The sequence below is a fragment of the Calypte anna genome, chromosome Z, assembly GCF_003957555.1.
Source record: "Calypte anna isolate BGI_N300 chromosome Z, bCalAnn1_v1.p, whole genome shotgun sequence".
NCBI classification, from domain to species: Eukaryota; Metazoa; Chordata; class Aves; order Apodiformes; family Trochilidae; genus Calypte; species Calypte anna.
The window spans coordinates 66665823-66684661 of NC_044274.1; the positions used below are offsets into that span (position 1 = coordinate 66665823).

The 18839-nt window shown below is 38.4% G+C and overlaps 1 protein-coding gene across 1 annotated transcript; it reads right to left on the minus strand.

Annotated features, from left to right (window-relative positions):
* Positions 1-341: 341 nt before the first annotated feature.
* Positions 342-18807, minus strand: RAD17 (RAD17 checkpoint clamp loader component). The gene is made up of 16 exons (XM_008492168.2): positions 18602-18807; positions 16226-16495; positions 14738-14821; positions 13898-14054; positions 13309-13445; positions 12305-12357; positions 12086-12211; positions 11935-12004; positions 11234-11345; positions 8982-9176; positions 7678-7763; positions 6966-7112; positions 6415-6561; positions 5526-5646; positions 4199-4256; positions 342-1659 (listed from the first exon to the last, which is right to left on the minus strand). The coding sequence occupies exons 1-16, from the start codon at positions 18641-18643 to the stop codon at positions 1392-1394; spliced, it is 2073 nt and encodes a 690-aa protein (XP_008490390.2). The 5' UTR covers positions 18644-18807; the 3' UTR covers positions 342-1391.
* Positions 18808-18839: the final 32 nt, after the last annotated feature.

Consider the following 18839-nt stretch of genomic DNA (forward strand, 5'->3'; position numbering starts at 1 on the left):
TAAGAAAAACTGAAAGGTTATAGAGAAGTAGCTTGGAGTTTTGCTGGCAAAGTAAAAATCAGGATTCCATGCTTTCCTGTAATGTGTACCAGAGACCCCTTGGGAGCACAGAAAGGCTCAGCACACAGAGATATCAACTGCAGGAGACCCAAGTCAAGTGAGCAGGGGGGACCCTACCCAAAGCCCCCTGGAAAGGGGCAGAGGTGTTGCGGAGCATCAACGGCCAAAACCATTTTGACTTTGCTGTAAGGAAAATAGCTGTAACAGAATTTAAGAGTTAAGTGAGAAATTCCCTCTTCAAAATGAAACAATAAGTGATACATGGAGAGACCACACCTGTCCCATAAGACAAAAATGAACTTTTTAATAGCAGCATTAATTCCAAGGTTATAATGGATATGCATGTATTTTCTTCTGCTAAACTTTGGATGTAAGCAACACAAATGCAAACATAAATTACACACACTCTTAAGGTTTCATTTTTTTTCTTATATCTGTGGTATCTCTACCTACAGCAACATCTTCATTTGCATGGACCAATCCCAGTTCAGAGAAACACTGAAGTATGGAGCAGTCTGTTCAGACACCACAACACTTCTGGTGTGTCCACTGCCAAACACAAGATCATTCTCCCCCCCCCCAACATAACTGCAGCTTAAGAAGAAAAAAAATGCACACTACACCATTAACTTCCTGCAGAACACAAAGGACAAAAAGGATTTATGCTTGATTGTTGTATTATCCCCTCCATCTCCATAAGTTAAGAAAATATCTTTCAAAAAGGAATTCAAAATAGTATGTTGTACAACGTATGTTCAACTTACATAAAAATCTGTGGCTGAGTACAAAACAGTATTAGTACAGTAGTTTTATTGACATCATCAGTATAGGTAATCAAACTTTCTACATTTAAAGTTCAGTCTCTTCTTCCAGAAGGGTCAAGCTTCCAGCTTTTTTTTTGAAGGTATGAATTTTAGTAAGACCTTCAAATCCTAACAAACTCAAGAAATATGTACTCAGGAAACACACTGTACAACCGCAAAGTAAATTAAAATGTGTAAAAAATAAAAATAAGTTAAGAGTGAAGCTGCTTATCTAGTGTCTCTTTCAAACTAATTTAATTCATTTGTTATTCTCTTTTTATCAATATAGATTGTTTCATGGCTCAGGAGAGGCAGGGAATAGCTTGCAATTTAGCATTCAGCTCAGGTCTGATCCTGTGACTTTATGAGAAAGCTGAGAAGAGTTGTCCCGGTTCTGACACAGCATGTGTAGACTTGGCCTCCTCACCCACCAGAGCAGCTCAAACTTTATTTCTGTGCAGTCCAGACTCTTGCCCTTGTACCAGATTAATCCAGTTAGGCAAGTCAGGGGCTGATATTTTGCTCAACTCAGTCGCTGTCATATTCCTCTATTTTTAATTCATCTTCCTCCATGATTGCTTGAGCTGCAACAGGCTGAGGCTGGCTGCAAGGCAGCTCACTTCCACTGCACTGGCTCGAAGACAGAGGGAATCCATCTGATTCATTCTCACTCATTTTGTTTTTCTCCATCTGTGCAGTCATCTCCATAGCACAGGCATTGGCATGGTCCCCCTCCAAGGTATCAAATAAGTCTGGTATCCCAGGATCTTTGTCAGTAAGTGTTTCAAGCTTTAACCTGTAAAATCATCAACAACACTGAGTTACCACAAAAATTCCTCTGCTTTTCCACATGGAAGCTGCAGTAGAAGACTGCCTGTGTACCACATATCACCCACCTTCACTCGTGCTTCACAGCTTCCACATTTCCTGCCCATAACTCTTTCCATCAGTCACAGTCACCTCATGCTCACCACTCCCTTCACCATTAAGTGCATACAGCTCTTCCATGCACTGATATTGATGCCCTGAACATGACACTGCCCATCTCAGGGGCAGCCTACAGAAGACACGGGGCTGCTCTTGGGGAAGGACTGCTCTACATCCTCTCACACCCCATCTGCAGCACAGGGAAACACCACACTCTTATTTGTGCTCCCACTGCTGCTTGAAGTTTCTTTCTCATGGTGCCTGTGGGTTTTCTGAGCTTTCTTCATGCACAGGAGCTGCTCACATTAACTTAGTGACAGCAGCCCATGGGACATTAGAGCATTAGAGCCCTTCCAAGCAGAACTGGAATCCTTTAGGATTTCAGCAAGCAAAAAACTTGAAACAGACACACTGAAAAATAGCAGAAATAATTTTATATTTTATAACTTATTTTACTATTTGGATTTCTTTCTAGCATCTCTGTAGCAGTATTTTTTGGTTTTACTTTTAAATAATACTTTTCCTGTATCATTTTTCCCACTTTACGTGGGAATAATAACTTAGCACAATACTGACAAAACCTCATCCTGACTCCAATTCCAAGTGCTCATATAACCATGCACTCTCAATGCCAGTTTTCTTGCTTCCCATTCCATTAATAAATATAATGGAAAACAAATAAAATATTCTTATTTCCACTGAAACAGACACACATATTAATTTAAGGACTTCTTAGTAGCACAAAATAAATTATTTTCAATTCGAATTCAGAAGGAAGCAAGTGCTTACCAAAATGCCTACATTTCTCTGTACTTCCTTCCCAAAATAGTGACCAAATGAAAAAGAATTACTGGGGTAAGTTACCCCCCAGATGAAACTCTAAATGATACACTCCCAACTTACTAATGCAGATACAAACCATTTATTAATATTTAAACATATGCTGCAGACAAAATTAATGGCACAAGGATGTCTACAATTAATTTGTAAAGTCACAAAAATTTTGGCTTAGATAGAGGAAATTGCAAAGAAATGCAACTGTTAGAGATACTTTTCTTTCTTCCTGGCTAGCAACCAAAATAGTATTTTAATTAACTGTTGGGGAACAGGGTGGTTCCCAGTTAATGCTGCCTTTATGCTACAGGTCAGACAGCAGTGCCACAGCCATTAACACAAGGGGCTTTATTGGATGCTCTAACAAACTCTCAATTAAGAGACACGATGACTTTCAACAAGACAAGAGGGCACGGTCTTAAGCTGTGCCAGGGGAGGTTTAGGTTGGACATTAGAAAGAATTTCTTTACGGAGAGAGCCATTGGAATGGGCTGCCCAGGGAAGTAGTGGATTCTCCATCCCTGGAGATATTTCAAAAGAGACTGGATGTGGCACTGAGTGCCATGGGCTGGGAACTGCAACGGTGGTTCAAGGGTTGGACTTGATGATCTCTGAGGTCCCTTCCAACCCAGCCAATTCTATGATTCTAAGTCTCATTCCAGCTGTGATCTTGATCCTTTATTAGCAACAGACCAGCACAACTAAAACTCCTTTTAAATTTCAGAGGTAAAGAAGTGTACTCAAGGCTCCAGTGTAACTGGTGGCTACGATTCAGAAGGCTCACTAGTCACAAACGTGTCATGCCATGTCACCCCATGAGCACTGCACAGTCTCTAAGCAGAGCACTAGCACTACTCTTGCACTCGAATTACAAAGTATTTTTTCAATCTTTAACACCTAGACAGAGGAAATTTCAGTAGCTATAGTTTTATTTAAAAATGCGGAGGTTTACTCCAAGTAGCCCAATAGGCAAAAATTCTGCAAAATAGGAACCAGTGCTCCTGATTTCAGAGGAAACACAAAAAAAAATTTTTTGTAGCTTCACAAATACACTACTGCTTCAAAGGAAGTAGGAATAATTCTCCAGTATGTTTTCTTACACCTGTTACACACATGTAAACAAAATGTTCTGACTTCCCAAGTAATGTTTTATTTCATGAAAAACAAGAGGCAAATCATACTCTACTCTTCACATCAGTTCAGTTTTATTCTCACATAAATGTTTGTGATTGTAAAGAAAAATATTCTGGTCAGATCATGCACCGGAGAAAAATAGATAGGGCAAGGATAGATCTAATATTTGGTATAATGGAAAAGAAAACTAAAAAAGGATTAAAAGCAAGACTATAATAAAAATGTTGCTACAGCTGTTCTAATGATAAATAAATCAGAACTGTAAAAAAATTTGACAAAATATAGAATTATGCTTCAAGTGAGGGAAAATATGACATTGGACATGTACACTGAAGACATTTTTTAATGAAAGATCTGTTTTTTCTTAATATATAAAGGAAGGATGGAAAGGTGGGAAGGAGTCTTGGTTTTTTTTATAAAAAGACAGAAGTCAAGTTTACCTCCCAAAATGTCTTTTCAGTGGTAGCCTTCCAACATCTTGGATAAAAGCAATCTGAGCTGAGAATAAAGAATCATCATTATCACACTGTGTAGATCACAATGCACATACAAGTAAATATAATCCACAAGTTTAATCAAGTATTCCTGCATATATTTGCATTATTTTGGTTATCAAAACACTGCACAGCAGCATATATTATTTTTTTTACTGCTTTTCTTGGTTTAAACTGTTTTTTTAAACTGTTTACTACATTACTGTAATATAATTTCCTACATGCTTAAAAAAAAAAAAAAAAACAACTGTATTTATGACATATCCCATAGCCTGCAAAATAATTCATCACGATGTTAAGGTCCTGGTTAAGACATTAAGCCATTTTAATAATAAAAAAAAAAAAGTAACATAGCACAAGCAATCTGTCTTCAACAGTAATATTTAGATTATCTATCCTAAAAAGTACATTTTTCCACATGAGCTATCTGCTATTGGATTACCCCAAACTACACATTTTCTTAGTACGCTGCCAACTTTTTTTTTTTTTAATCTGGAAAAGGCTTTTTAAAGCCCTTTTAAGTGTGTTGATGTTACTAGAAAGGCATCAGTAAGCAATAATGATCTAGTTAATTATCAACTGATCTAGTTAATATTGCCTACTACATTTCCAAAAATCTTACCAAATTCTTAGTAGATTTAAAAGAAGCCTTAAGTCTAAGAAAAGAACCTAACAAATAAATAAATAATGAATAGGAAATGGGGAAAGAGGTATGAGGTAACAGTTACCCTTGCAAGGGAAAAATGTTGCAGTACAGCTCCTCAGAAACCTGTGCTAGGACCAGGGCTACCCAGTACATTCTTAAACAGAGCTGGAGAGTGAGATGAGTAAATCTGCCAGTGCTACCCAGGGAGAAAAACTGGTAAAGATTTTAGTGGGCAGACAAAAAAACTGTGCAAGGACCTTAAGAGAATGAGTGAGAGGGCAACCTGCTGAAATTGAAAAGAACAGATACTAGGAACCGATGCAGTAGAAAAAAGGAAGTATTGGGTCAAATACTCAAACATGAGGACACCATCTTGCCTATTTCTAAAGCATTATATATGTTTTAGAATATATATGCCTTGCGTCTGTCAAGAAGTTGTAGTTCTTTCAAGTTACATGAGTTTAAAAGTGCTCTTTATGCTTCAGACTGAACAGGATAGCTCTAAGTTTGGCTATATTACTAGAAAAAAATAATTGAGGTATCAGTTATTGACATTTTAGGTTACAAATTTTTTCAGTATGCTTTAATTGCAAAAGAGTCCAAGATCAAGAGATACACTTATCTTACCTTGGTTTCTCATTGGATTTGCTAACATAGCAAGATAAGGCAATAGCTCTGTCTGAAGACACTCTGGTGGTAAACAGAAGCTTGAAAAGAGAGATTTTGCAGCAAGGCAGTTTTCTTGATACTGTGTCAGGTGAAAAAGAAACACAAGTAAAATCATTACTAATAAGACATTCTGTAGCTTAAAAAAACAAACTTTCTTCTTTCCTGCTGGATGACTACATGTAAGCTACTGAAAAAGAGACCAGCAGTTAATGAGTTAACATATACAGACCACAAAAACTGCAAATTCCTTCATTTTTGCCTTTTGCTAGGCTTCAGATTTCCAGAAAATATTTATTCCCTGATCACAGAATTACCCACTGATCCAGGCAAATATTATTTTGCCAGATACAGCAGGAGAACTACTAGTTCCAATGTAAAAAATTGCCAAGAACTTTGGCATCTCATGAACATGCTATTGCTGCTAAACACCTAAAACATGACAGCATTAACTTGTTAAGATGATGCAACAGCTACTGTTGTTTACGCTCCACAAAAAAACTTCCTTTAGGAATAATTTTTAATATTTCAACGCTTCTGTCTCTACTAATTTAGGATTAAAGACTCCCAGCAGTATGACAACTTGAACACAGGAATCAGTCTTCCTCAGACACCTCCAATTTATTCTTCCTTGAAAGAATAATACAAAGGAACTCTTAAAACAAGTGGTTTTTCTAAGTAGTTTGCATCAAAATAGAGTATTTGAAAAGTTCAGCACTGTGAGCAGATCTCTTTCATACTACTCAGCTGTCATACCTTACCAAAAAAAAAAAAAAGGGAACAAAAATTTAAAAATAAATAAATTAAAAAAAAACCCAAACACACACATAAACAACCAACAAGTATTTACCTTTTTACTGATAAAGAACCACTGGGGTTTATGTAAAGGCCGGAACCCCATCCCTCCTTGGTGGTGGGCAAAGGCTCTGGATGTATTTGAATGTATGACCCCCCTGGTAGCCACAGATGTGCTGTATTTATCCATCACAAGCCGTGTCTGAGAGGGAAACCAGGCACCATGTGAACTTAAGTCTCTGAGCATGCCTCCTTCCAACTGTAACACTGTAACTGCAGTGATACCACATGCCCAGAATATGTTTACTGTGAAACTTTTACTCAAAGCAGGTCAAGGAAAAAGCTAGATGAATTCCTTCACAGGAGAGGCATAGAGACACCCAAGACATTCTTATCATAAATTTGCTCCCCTTAAAAATACTTTGTAAAGTATTTTACAAACACCCACCGTAATAAAATACTGATGGAACCTGGACAAAAAGCTGTCCCTCTCCTATAGCTGATGTATTTTTAGCACTCATTAGCAATTCACACTTCCAAGAAAAGTCCAGAAGTTCAATATCAGGCTGTTTAAAACAAATGTGCATGTAAAAAAATGCCACTTACGCTCCAGTTACTACAAAGGACATCAGCAGCACTCAAATATTCACTGGCTCTCACTACATCATCTATATCAGAAAAAAAGTCTACATAGTTCTGGTGAAGGTATAAATTAAACATGCTTCCAGGCATATGCGATTTTTCCACAATATCCTATTAAGAAAAAAAAAAATGAAGTTGATGTTTTAAACAGTGTACAAGGAAAAGCATCCTATACATTTAAAAGATGGTTAGGGAGCAGGCACACATCATCTGCAAAGCAATGCTTCTGTACAAAAAGGAGTTCAGCTTGCTTCCAATGGGCACTAATGGTGAGGATGGAGAGACAGAATCCATTGCTGCCTTCAACTCTCTTAATGGGTGGCAATAAAAAAGTGATTTCAGAGTCTTCTTGGCAATGCACAGTGAAAGGATGGGAGGTGACAATCACAGGCTGCAGCAAGGGAAAGTCCACCTTCAACTACAAGTCCATCAGTGAAGTGAGAGAATATTTGTCCCTGGAGATACTCAAAATTTGACAGCTCAAGAGCCTGGGAACATTATTCACCTTTGCAGTTAACCTCCAGAGGTCCCTTCCAGATTATTCTATAACAGACAGGCTGAACACATGTGTTAGGATCAGTAACAAAACCACTGTGCTTGAGAACTGGCATCAAATCACTTTGAGTCTGTTTTGTTTTCAAACCTAAGTGGAATCAAGTTATTATTGCAGATGTACCTCAGGCTGAATAAGCAAGGTGTCTCGGCGGTATTCTGATAAGTGAGCAGGCAGCTGTGGAAACTCTGATTCTGACACTGGTTCTCCTACAAAGGATTTTACAATCTTTAGTCTTTTAGTATCAGAAATGCTGTCACATTTCTGCACATCAAAAAGAGCCAGAAGAAAGAGACACACATTTCAGATTAAATATTCAAAATTACACTAAAAGTTAGATAGGAACAAGAATAGAGCTGTGTAACTGCACGGATAATTTTTTTTTTTCATTTATTGAGCATCATTTTAGTGACTGTCAGCTCTAAAAGCAACTAAATTACACCATTTTCAGTTCCCAGAAAGCTCTTAATGCAGGTAAAAGTACTCAATTATACAGTCAATATTACCTAGTCAGTAAAATGTAATCAGTGACATTACACTTCATGTAACAAATTCCATCTAATTATTTTCATATTCCCTCATCTCACTGTTTCTCCTCAGTTGATTTTGGAACTGATAATGTGAATTACTACCAAAAATGTAGACAGCCAAAAGCAGTATGAATCCTGATCTATCTGCATGCAGACAGTACTAGTTTAATAAGTACCAAACGCTTATGAATTACAGTTTTTAAATGTTAAAAACCAGTACTGCAGCCACACACAGGAAGGAGACAAGCAAATTCACAGAATCTGAGTGTGTAAAACGTAGAACTTTCTGTAGCAGTAAGGTGGAAAGTAATTTGGAGAGGGGGGAAGGGAGACAGCAGGGTATAACAGAGACATGGAAGAGGCTTTCAGGTTAGAAAGGAGAAAGCACATTTGCCTGTTAAGAGAAAACAGAGCTGAGATAAAAAGTAGGGAGGAAAAGAGAGCAGGAGGAATCAAACTCAGCAGCACAAATGAGGAAGGTAGTAGCTATGATGCTGCAGGGCTGTTCTGTAACCTCTAGGAATACAGACAGAATGTAACAGTACAAGAACATGTAATTCCACACAAAATCAAAATCTGCTTTTGCACAGAGAAACAACTGAAGTGGCTTAACTATCTAGCTTTGTGTGCATAACAGCATGTGGACCTAATGCAACTGGAGTTATGCAATTTCACTACACAGATGTAGTAGTACAGCTTAATCAAACTTTTTTTTATCTAATCAGTACAGAAAGCTGATACTATAGTTACCATGAACTTTTATTACTGTTTTTATGCTGTTATTAATGCCCAAACACATTAATTGCAGCTCACCTTTAAGTTTTACTTTAGGAAATTTGGCTATTAGCAGCTGACATACATTGCCCATTGAAAGGAAGAGTAAGTCAAAGTTCTTACTTTTGCAGTAAAGTATTTTCCCCAGAGCATGGAAAAGAAAGATGGAAGCATCTTTGCCACCAATAGCTTGTATCTCCTGGTCTTCTGAAGTGTCAGATTTACTTTTCTTTCTTACTTTAGAGACTTCTGCTCCTTCACATTTTAGTGTGGAGTTCCTGTTTTTCCTTGACCAAAATTCCTTCTCTAATGAACAGTCTATTAACAAAAGCAAAAATACAATCAGGATAAAGTACATGAATCTAAAAGAAGTCTTCTATTATATTGCTATTGCTAATGCTCTGAACAAATACATAACAATAATAACATCAGGAAAGGTTATATAGATAGGGGCATTTAAAGAAAATTAATTTATTAGGAAGGCAACCCAGTCACCTGAACTAGCACACTTCATTCCACACCTAACTGTGGCCAAGTAATTTTCAATAATAAATATCTGTTTCAATAAAAAGGTAGTATTCTTACTTATTTTTCTTTTAGCTCTGATGCACCCAACTTCCCTTTCTTTAAAATTTCTTCTTTAAAAAGTACAAACGCAAATATATTTAAATTCTACTTAATTTACATTCTGTTCACTTACCAATTTATCTTCTATTTGCATTATCTGTATAATACTCTCACTGAAATATAAGGCAGCAAAGAAAACCATTCATTTAGGTGATTCTTCCAACAGTCTACTAATTTCCACAATGTTCTAAGCTCCAGAGCATAAACCCCTCCTTCTACTCTAATTTAAAACTCAAGAATTTTCACTCACAATTTGATTTCATGGCAGATGAATGTTCCTTATCAAACAAAGAGAACTTTTAAGATACTACTTTCTTTCCTCCCACGATTACCATGGATTCATTTGACCCATAAGTACTACCACAATGAAAGTACTGCTTGTGTTTAAGCACATAAATAAGAAATTATTCATATATATAAACCACTACAGCATTTTAGAAGATCAACAAGGAGGTGAGGTGTCTCCAAAATATCACCAACTGCAAATCACTTATCTAACTGAAGTATGTAAACAAATAAAAAAGTCACATTTAACATGAAGGCATCTCTTCTCAATCTGTTAGAGAAAATGTGATCAGAGAATGGTCAGTGTGCATGGCTTGAGTAATTGATTCCAAGATGTCATCTACAGAAGCTGTCAAGCCATGAGCCTTTGTTTTCTCCCCAGTTTTCTTTATAACACTCAGGTTTTTTAATTTCCAATGAATTTTTCTAAAAATTACACAAACTGGTGATTTTTAGATTATTTAGATTTACTACAGTATGTAGAAGCTACTTAGCATCCAGCAGTGAGATACTGCAAACTCTTCTCAGCTATCCCCAACCTACTACTTTTTCAACTTAATGGCATTACCATCAACATGGTTTTACTGAGAATTTTGCACTTTGCCAATTAATAAACAACAATAAAAACTCAGTATGCTAGAAGAAAACATGAGTAAAAATTTAATTTCTATGCCAGCAAGTTAAATCTAGTAACTTGACTCTCCTAAGTAATTTAACAAACACATCTAAGTAAATTTCAGTGTACTCTAGAACTCTACAGCACTCCCTCTTGAAAAAACTTGAAAAATACATTTAACCCTGTATTCCGTCAGCACACTTTCTGTTTGCAAGGTGCTTGTGAGAGAAAACAAATACAAGGAACACTGGCACCTTACAACACACAGCAGAAGACAGTTGCTGAGGTCGCTTTCATTTCTAGGTTGACAACAAGTGCTGGCACCATCTAACGGTGCTCAGAACGAACTACACTTGCCAGAGGGTAGCTTTTAAAAATCGTAGTTTATGTAACTCATATATATACATTTCTTAACAATTATTTACTTCAAGTCAGTGGGCTACTTCAGTAATGCTTTAAGGGAAATGTAAAGACACAGAGAGCTATAATGAACCAAGCAATAAAAACACACCATGCAAATTAAAGTTGCATCATAAAAGCTTTGGTTAGTAAACACTCACCCAACAGCAAACGAATCAAGAAGAAAAAAGGGCATTTCATGAAATTATTTAAACATATTTATAGCATTATTACTCAGTTTTAAGACTGCATGTAACAGGCATGAAATGGAGCATTCTCGGTTTAAAAAAGACAAATCACCACCAAACAAACTGTGTGCCTTTTATTCCTGCTCCAGAGCACCATGCCAAAAATGTTATGCAAAGCTAACATAGTACCTTTACAGCAGAAACAGCCAAAATGTCATTAACTTGTTAAAACTCATGCTGACTTTAAAAAAAAAAATTACCTTTCATAGAATAAAACTGAAGACTGTTTATTGCACTTCTTATATCACCTGAACAACCTCTGCAAAGCAGCTCCAGAGAATTTCTATCAAGAGGAGAGTTCTTTTCTCTGTTCTACAAGGAAAAGCAACATTCAAAGCAGTAAGAAGAAATAGGAAAAGGAGTATTTCAGTATTATTCTGTCTGTGGAGAACCACCTCTGATACATAAACAGATGACAGTGCACCATGTGCTCCAATAATGTTATACTACTATCTTTAAAACATTTAATTCATTTAAGCACATTGCCAGATTTTATATGGCAATATCAAAAATCACTCAGTATTATTCTTGGTTGTAATAAAAACAGTTTGAGAATAATACAGGATTTCAGCTTGTGACTTCTTCTGGCTTTGACAAATACAATTAAAGTTACTTCTAATCCTATTAGTTGTTCCTTATATACAGTTTCTATAATTAAAAAATAATTCAGAAATAATTTTGAAGACTTGTAAAAAAAGCATCAGAAGCAAGACATCTAAAAAACAGGACATCTTTCCAGTTTGTTCTTTATTTTCTCTTGGGGGTTTCCTGGGCATTTGGAGGTCTGCTATCAAAGATTAAGCAAATGCTGTAATAAATATAACTAACGTAGTTCAGCTACAAAAATCTGAAGTATTTTGGTCCTAGCACTGCACAGAAGTTACCAGTTTTGACAACTTACCATACTAGCTTCTGTTGCAGCTATTCGATTAAGAACTTTCATCATACTTGTTGGTGCAACAGGCTTGAAACTGTTGAATTTCATAAAAAAAATAATTAGTTTCTGACTTCTCATCTATTTCCATCAAGTTTAACGAGATAAAAGATCTTACCTAATATGGGATATACACAACTCCTCTAGAATTTCCTTTGGGAACAGCAGCCTCTGGTTGCTGTCTCCACTGAAGTTATCTGAGATGATAAATACAAGAGGACATCTACTTGTTCTAACAAATCTCCTACACAGAAAAATAAGCAGACATGACAAGAATCAAAATTCAGTTTACTGCAAGTGGCTAAAGTTAATTATTAAAAACTTATCTGCAACTGACCTGAGGATTTCATGTAGACTGCTAGGGTCTCGATAGAATTGGTTAGGTATGTCCTAGTCAAAACAAATGAATTCCTGTCATTGAAAAAATTATCTTAAAAGAAGCTTTTTTTTGTCCTCATCTCCTAAGAAACAGCTTTGGTTGATTACATTGCTTGCTAGACAGAGTTTTTCTCAGAGGATAAACAAACAAGGCAGCAGCTCCACTGAGAGAGGACAGAATCTAATATTTGACATACAAATGGACCTGCACAAGGCAATGACTTCATGGAGAGGAATCACAGACAACTCTGCTTACTAAATTCTACAGCACATCACATTACTTAGCTAGAATTTTTATCTCATCTATCCTTGAAAGTTTACAGGCAACTTGACTATCGGAACTTACAGAATTCCTGTCAGAAAAAAAAATGAAAAGCTCCGAAAGAAAACGCTGTTGAAGCACTCCTTAGTAAGCAAAAATTTATTCACCTCCTGTACCTCCAGCCACAGCTTAAACACCCTCAGAGTTCACATCTCTGCCCTAAATAATAACTCCTTCATAAGGCCAGAGAATGCTAAAATTCAATTGTTTGCTGATTGCATTAATTCTCACGTATCTTCTACACTCTCCTGCATCTTTAAGTAACAAGAACAGCAGGGTTTTCTCCTCTCTTCCTGTTTATACACATATTTCTTTATATTTCTATAAAGCTTATGATACAAGAACATGGGTATGGCTCTTCAATCTTGTTTTGATCTAAATTTTTTATACTCTATTACATATTTCTGTAAACAAACTTGTCTCCAATTTCCACCTAGGAAATAGGAGCTTATATAGCTTAACTGCAGGTAGAGCTTGGCTCTAGCCTGCTGTAGAGACTTAAACAGTAAATGAAGAACTAACCTGCAGTGAAGCAGCCTAACTTCTGGCAACACTAATCCACCAGCTGAAGCTACTTAGCATGTCAATATTATAATAAAAGGTACTGTTCTTAAAACAAGATTTCACAAGTTTTCACTTACTTCAACAAGAATAAGTTTTTTATCATTTTCTGAGGACTCCCCAAGCATCTGAAGTTTGTTATACTTATTTGCTCTTAATAGAAAATCTTGAAAGAGAGTTGCTTGGGCCTGACTTGGAAATGAATGAAGATCTGAGCCTAGAAAAGAAAATTAATTAAAAATAGGTATTCTGTATTATACCAAGTAGAATATAAATACCCACAAGATACCTACTAATACACACCCACACTATTTTCTGTCAGTAGCAGCTGAACACCAGCAGCCAAGCCTGTTAGCAAGCACATTAAAAAGTTTAACAGAATTGTCTAGTTTTATTTAATTGGCTCAAATGGTATCCAGGCTGTTACACCATCTACACTGATTTCAGTTGCAAATTATTTTGGAGTAAACATTGTAAAAAAAGAAATCCCTTTTCAGATAAAAGCAACAGAAAGATTCTTACTAAACACTAAGGATTTGAATAAATGAGCATGAATGTAACTTTGTATGTCACAGAGATACAAAACAAAAAAAGCCCATAGAATACAAAAGTCACAAAAGTACTGGCAAGGAAAATAAAGAAAATAGAATTAAAAATTAAATTACTTACAATGGCCAAATGTGTTTCTTAAATCTTCTTTTGTAAAGTCTACAGATATTGGATTGGTCCATTCTTGCACCTGGACACCAAGATCTTTTGCTAATATTTGAATAGTTGCAGTTTTCCCACAACCAGGAGGCCCAGTGAGCAGTAAAACTGGGTGACCCTGAGACAGGAAAAAAAAAGAAGGGGGAGGGAGGTGAAATCCCAAACATCAAGCATTATAAAGACTGAAAGCTGGCTTGAATAGTGGTTGGGTTTCTTCTACAGTGATTCTCTTTTTCCAGACCTGAGTAAAATATTTTGTGTTATTAATTTACCCACTGAATACTCAGAGAGAAGGCAGCCTTGCTCTCAGTTTTTAGTTTGTTCATTCAGCTGCACACCGGGTAGAGCAGAAATGTAACAGATACTGAGATGAAGAATCAGGTATGAAAAACACCAGGCAAGACTGGAAAATGGTGCCTTGTCTCTAAGAATGCCTTTATAGCAAACAAGAGGTTAAAACTACCCTTTTATAACAAGTCAGAGCAATTTGAAATCTGCTAAGATACTTAAAATTAAACTTTGGGAGATAAAATGCAGGGACAGGCACACACTGAGGAGCTATGAACTGACTGGATGCTAGAAAACAGTGTTCTGAGCAAAGCCAGAATCCATCTTTTAGCAGCATAAACCCTAAAAAATTGTACAAGCTCTAATCTATGTTTTTAAAATATTTCTTATAATGCAATAGATGTATAACCACTATCCAGAAATTAAGTCTTTTTGTAGTGAAATTAAAGTTCAACTTAATCCAGCTTGCTTGTATGGTTGTATACTTCTAGCTGTTAATTCTATCAAGAGTACCTGCTTTGGCTGTCTCTGAAATATGTGCATTTTTAACCAGGTTTCAACTTCTTCAATCTTCTTCTTTTGCACAGCAAGGTCACTCTAAAACAAAGATTAAAATGTATGAAATCCATATAGACAGCTCTTGGTTTCTAAGACTCTAATGATGAAATTCAAGAACAAAACATATGCCAACTAAAACACTAACAGACATTTATACTACAGTTACATATGCTTATGCTGTGTAGAAATAAGTGCAACAGTTAAGGAAATTAATTTCATAGAATCATAAAAGGGTTTGAGCTGGAAGGGAGCTTGAAGATTATCTAGTTCCAACCCCCCTTGCACGGGCACCTCCCACCACACCAGGCTGCTCCAAGCCCCATCCAGCCTGGCCTTGAACACTGCCAGGGAGGGGGCAGCCACAACTTCCTTGGGCAACCTGTCTCAACACCCTCAAATTAAATAATTTCTTCCTAATGTCTAACCTCAATCTCCCCTCCTCAGGTTTTAAAACATTTCCCTTTGTTCTTTCACTACACACCCACCTACAAAGCTCTACCCCAGCTTTCTTGTAGGTCCCTTCAGATATTGGAAGGTTTGCTGTAAGGTCATACAACCAATCCATTGCTTGTAGTTAGGAAATAATTATTTATTTATTATTCCCTGCATTACAATCTTGTCAATCTTGCTTGTTTGTGCCAATCTGCTTAATAACTACTGCTGAAGCTGGTACTTTTTAAGATTCTACTGACCCCAGTACTACACATTGATTTTTGGAACATCTGCAAATCTCATGCAGCTTGCTCACCTTCTAGCTTTAACTCAATACCTCTCCAGAGATGACTACAGAGTATTTAGGTGTAAAATAAAAGTACCACAGACATGAACTGACAAGCTGGGAGACAGTTAATAACACACATCCTGATTGCTTTGAAACCTGATGTGAAGAAGCTGTTCCACCAGCAGAACCAGTGCAGACAGGACTGCTAAGAGATTTGAGTCCTTTCTCCTTGAAGCCCTGAAGTCCCACAGTGTCCCCCCACCTGCAGAGCCTCAGACACAGAGGCAGCACCAACTGCAATTAGTCAAGCAATTAGTGATCAGACCACCCAACTGCAACACAGTAACACACAAGACATTTCTGGTTATCTTTCCCAAGAACTCAGTTCTCTCTCCTCCCTTTAGCTGTGGATTTTCCCAGGACTTGCAGCAGTCACATCTGGTTGAAATTCAGTGAAGGTTCAGAAGTGTGTGAGTGGAAGGATAGGAAAATACATCTCATCAGCACAGTTACCTTCTCAGGAAGCCTGGGGGGAAAAAATGCATCTCCTGCAGATAGATAGCTCATTAAAATCTTAATTGCAGGCAGCAAATCAATCACACCAGCACTTCACTGCCCTAATGGAACAGGACACACCTAGGACCTGAGCATCCCTTGTCCATGACATGATGAACACCAGCACAACATTACAACTACAACAGCACCTGGAGTATCTCTCACACCTGAGTTTCAGGTTTGTATCTGTCTACCCATGGCTCATCATCAGACTGGCTCCAGTTCTTGGACTTGTTGCAAGACTGATCCACTGAAGATGACTTTGCTCTTTTCCTAGGCAGAACTTTGGTTTTTCTGCTTTCTGGCACAAAATGCAGGTCCTTCTTCTTCTGCTTCCTTCCAGAGTTGCCTTCTAGGGGCTTCACAGGTATGGCACTAGAAGAAATATTTGTGTTCCCAAAGAAGTCATCAAATGAACGTGCCAACCAATCTGTTACCTGGCAAGACACAAATGTTTCAATATTAATAAAGCACTCTCCTCCCCTTTAGTCAGCACGGTTGTCTCTAGAAAGCTGGAGATTTTTATCAAGTGTGCATAAGAATATCTTGCAGATGTAAAGCACTTTGTTAGCACTGAAAGGCACGTTGCTGAATAAGGACATTTTATGCTTTTTGAATGTGTCAGTTGCATGCTGCTTCAGTATTAAAAAAAGTCATCCCTTAGATATTGTGACAGTGTTTTGCAGCTAATTGGCAAATAAGAACAAGTTGTGGCAAGTAAGAAGAAGTTGATTATTCTACAAACACACATTCAAACAGAATAAGTAACATTAAAAGAGTCAAGAACCAAAACACAGCATCAGCTTATTAATACCATTTTTACATTAATGTCTCCTGCATGTTGCCTCTGTATAATTTTCAGCATGTGTCTTTTTCCTTTATTTTTAACATTTACAATGCAGTCATTTGTGTTTAATAGTTAGAAATAGATAACAGACTGAAATTATTTAGGCAGCACAGTAAGTCAAGTATAAGGCTCTGCTGGGGGAGGAAGCTCACCCTGATACAGAATGTGGATGTCACTTTTATCAGAATTCTGTCTGACAGTGACAAGGCTCAAAACTACAAATAGCATCAGTATTTTGGATTTAAGAAGCAGCCTGCTAGGGCAGGAGTACAAACTTACACCTTAGGGCCACCTTGCAGCCTGCTCACAAAGTAACATCACAGTGGCCAATCTCTGCTGAGAACTACATAACTTTTTAGTTCAGGAACTTGACAGGCTACACACTGAAACACAATACTGTGGAAACAGAAATAAAATGAAAGTATTTGGGGGGGAGTGTGGATCAGCTGGAAGGCAGGAGGGCTCTGCAGAGGGATCTGGATAGACTGGAGAGTTGGGCTGATTCCAACGGGATGAGGTTTAACACAGCCAAGTGCCAGGTCCTGCACTTTGGCCACAACAACCCCATGCAGCGCTACAGGCTGGGGACAGAGTGGCTGGAGAGCAGCCAGGCAGAAAGGGACCTGGGAGTCTGCATTGACAGGAAGCTGAACATGAGCCAGCAGTGTGCCCAGGTGGCCAAAAAGGCCAATGGCATCCTGGTCTGGATCAGGAACAGTGTGGCCAGCAGGTCCAGGGAAGTGATTCTGCCCCTGTACTCAGCACTGGTGAGGCCACAGCTTGAGTTCTGTGTCCAGTTCTGGGCCCCTCAGTTCAGGAAGGATATCGAGGTCCTGGAGCAGGTCCAAAGGAGGGCAACCAGGCTGGTGAAGGGACTTGAGCACAGATCCTATGAGGAGAGGCTGAGGGAGCTGGGGGTGTTCAGCCTAGAGAAAAGGAGGCTCAGGGGAGACCTCATCACTCTCTACAACTCCCTGAAAGGAGGTTGGAGCCAGGGGGGGCTTGGTCTCTTTTCCCAGGCAACTCTCAGCAAGGCAAGAGGGCATGGTCTTAAGTTGTGCCAGGGGAGGTTTAGGTTGGATATTAGAAAGAATTTCTTTACAGAGAGGGTGATCAGACATTGGAATGGGCTGCCCAGGGAAGTAGTGGATTCTCCATCCCTGGAGATATTTCAAAAGAGACTGGATGTGGCACTCAGTGCCATGGGCTGGGAACTGCAGCAGTAGTGGATCAAGGGTTGGACTCGATGATCTCTGAGGTCCTTTCCAACCCAGCCAATTCTATGATTCCATGATTTCTGGCATCTCCAGAAATACTCCAAAGGTTACAGATGTTACAAATGAACGCAACAGACAAGGGACTACCTGACAGTAGGAAGCATTAGCCACTGTCAAAGAGAATTTGTCTCCGGCTCGTTTGTTTTTAACAATAACCTGACAAAAGCTATTTTTAGCTTAACTTGCATATTTACCAGCAGGCCGGACACCACCGTGGGGTGAAGGGGTTTCCTTTTTACGCTCGTAAGACAGATCTTTCAGTTGAGAAAAAAAAAAACAAACAAACAAACAAAACCAAACACGACAAAACATATAACGCATAACACATTACGTCAGTAATTACGGGCCCTAATAACATCGCTGCAACCTTCCTGAGGGGAGCTGAGAACCCCTCCCCAGCCCCTCCCTCCCGGGCCTACCTCTGCCGGCGCCCCCGGCCTTCCCGAGGAGCTCCCAGACATCCTCAGCCCGGCCCGGGCCCATCCGCTGGGCCTGAGGGGAGAACCCGCTGGCGGAGCGGCGGGCGCCGAGGCAGCAGCCGAGCGGGATCCCGTGAAACGACCAAACCTGGCCGGACCGGGCCGGGCCGAACCCCCCTCACACCGAACCGCCGAACTCCTCAAGGGTCCTTCTTCTCCAGCGGCTCTTAGCTGCCCG

What these genes read in the sequence shown, in the direction of transcription:
- RAD17 (XM_008492168.2), bottom strand. Translation starts at nt 18,643, where the DNA reads ATGTCTGGGAGCTCCTCGGGAAGGCCGGGGGCGCCGGCAGAG. An exon ending in CTGCAACAGAAGCTAGTATG is followed by an intron (nt 11,346 to 11,934) that starts GTAAGTTGTCAA and finishes TTTTCCTTGTAG; the next exon opens with AACAGAGAAAAGAACTCTCC. An exon ending in GAAAATACTTTACTGCAAAA is followed by an intron (nt 7,764 to 8,981) that starts GTAAGAACTTTG and finishes AATCCTTTGTAG; the next exon opens with GAGAACCAGTGTCAGAATCA.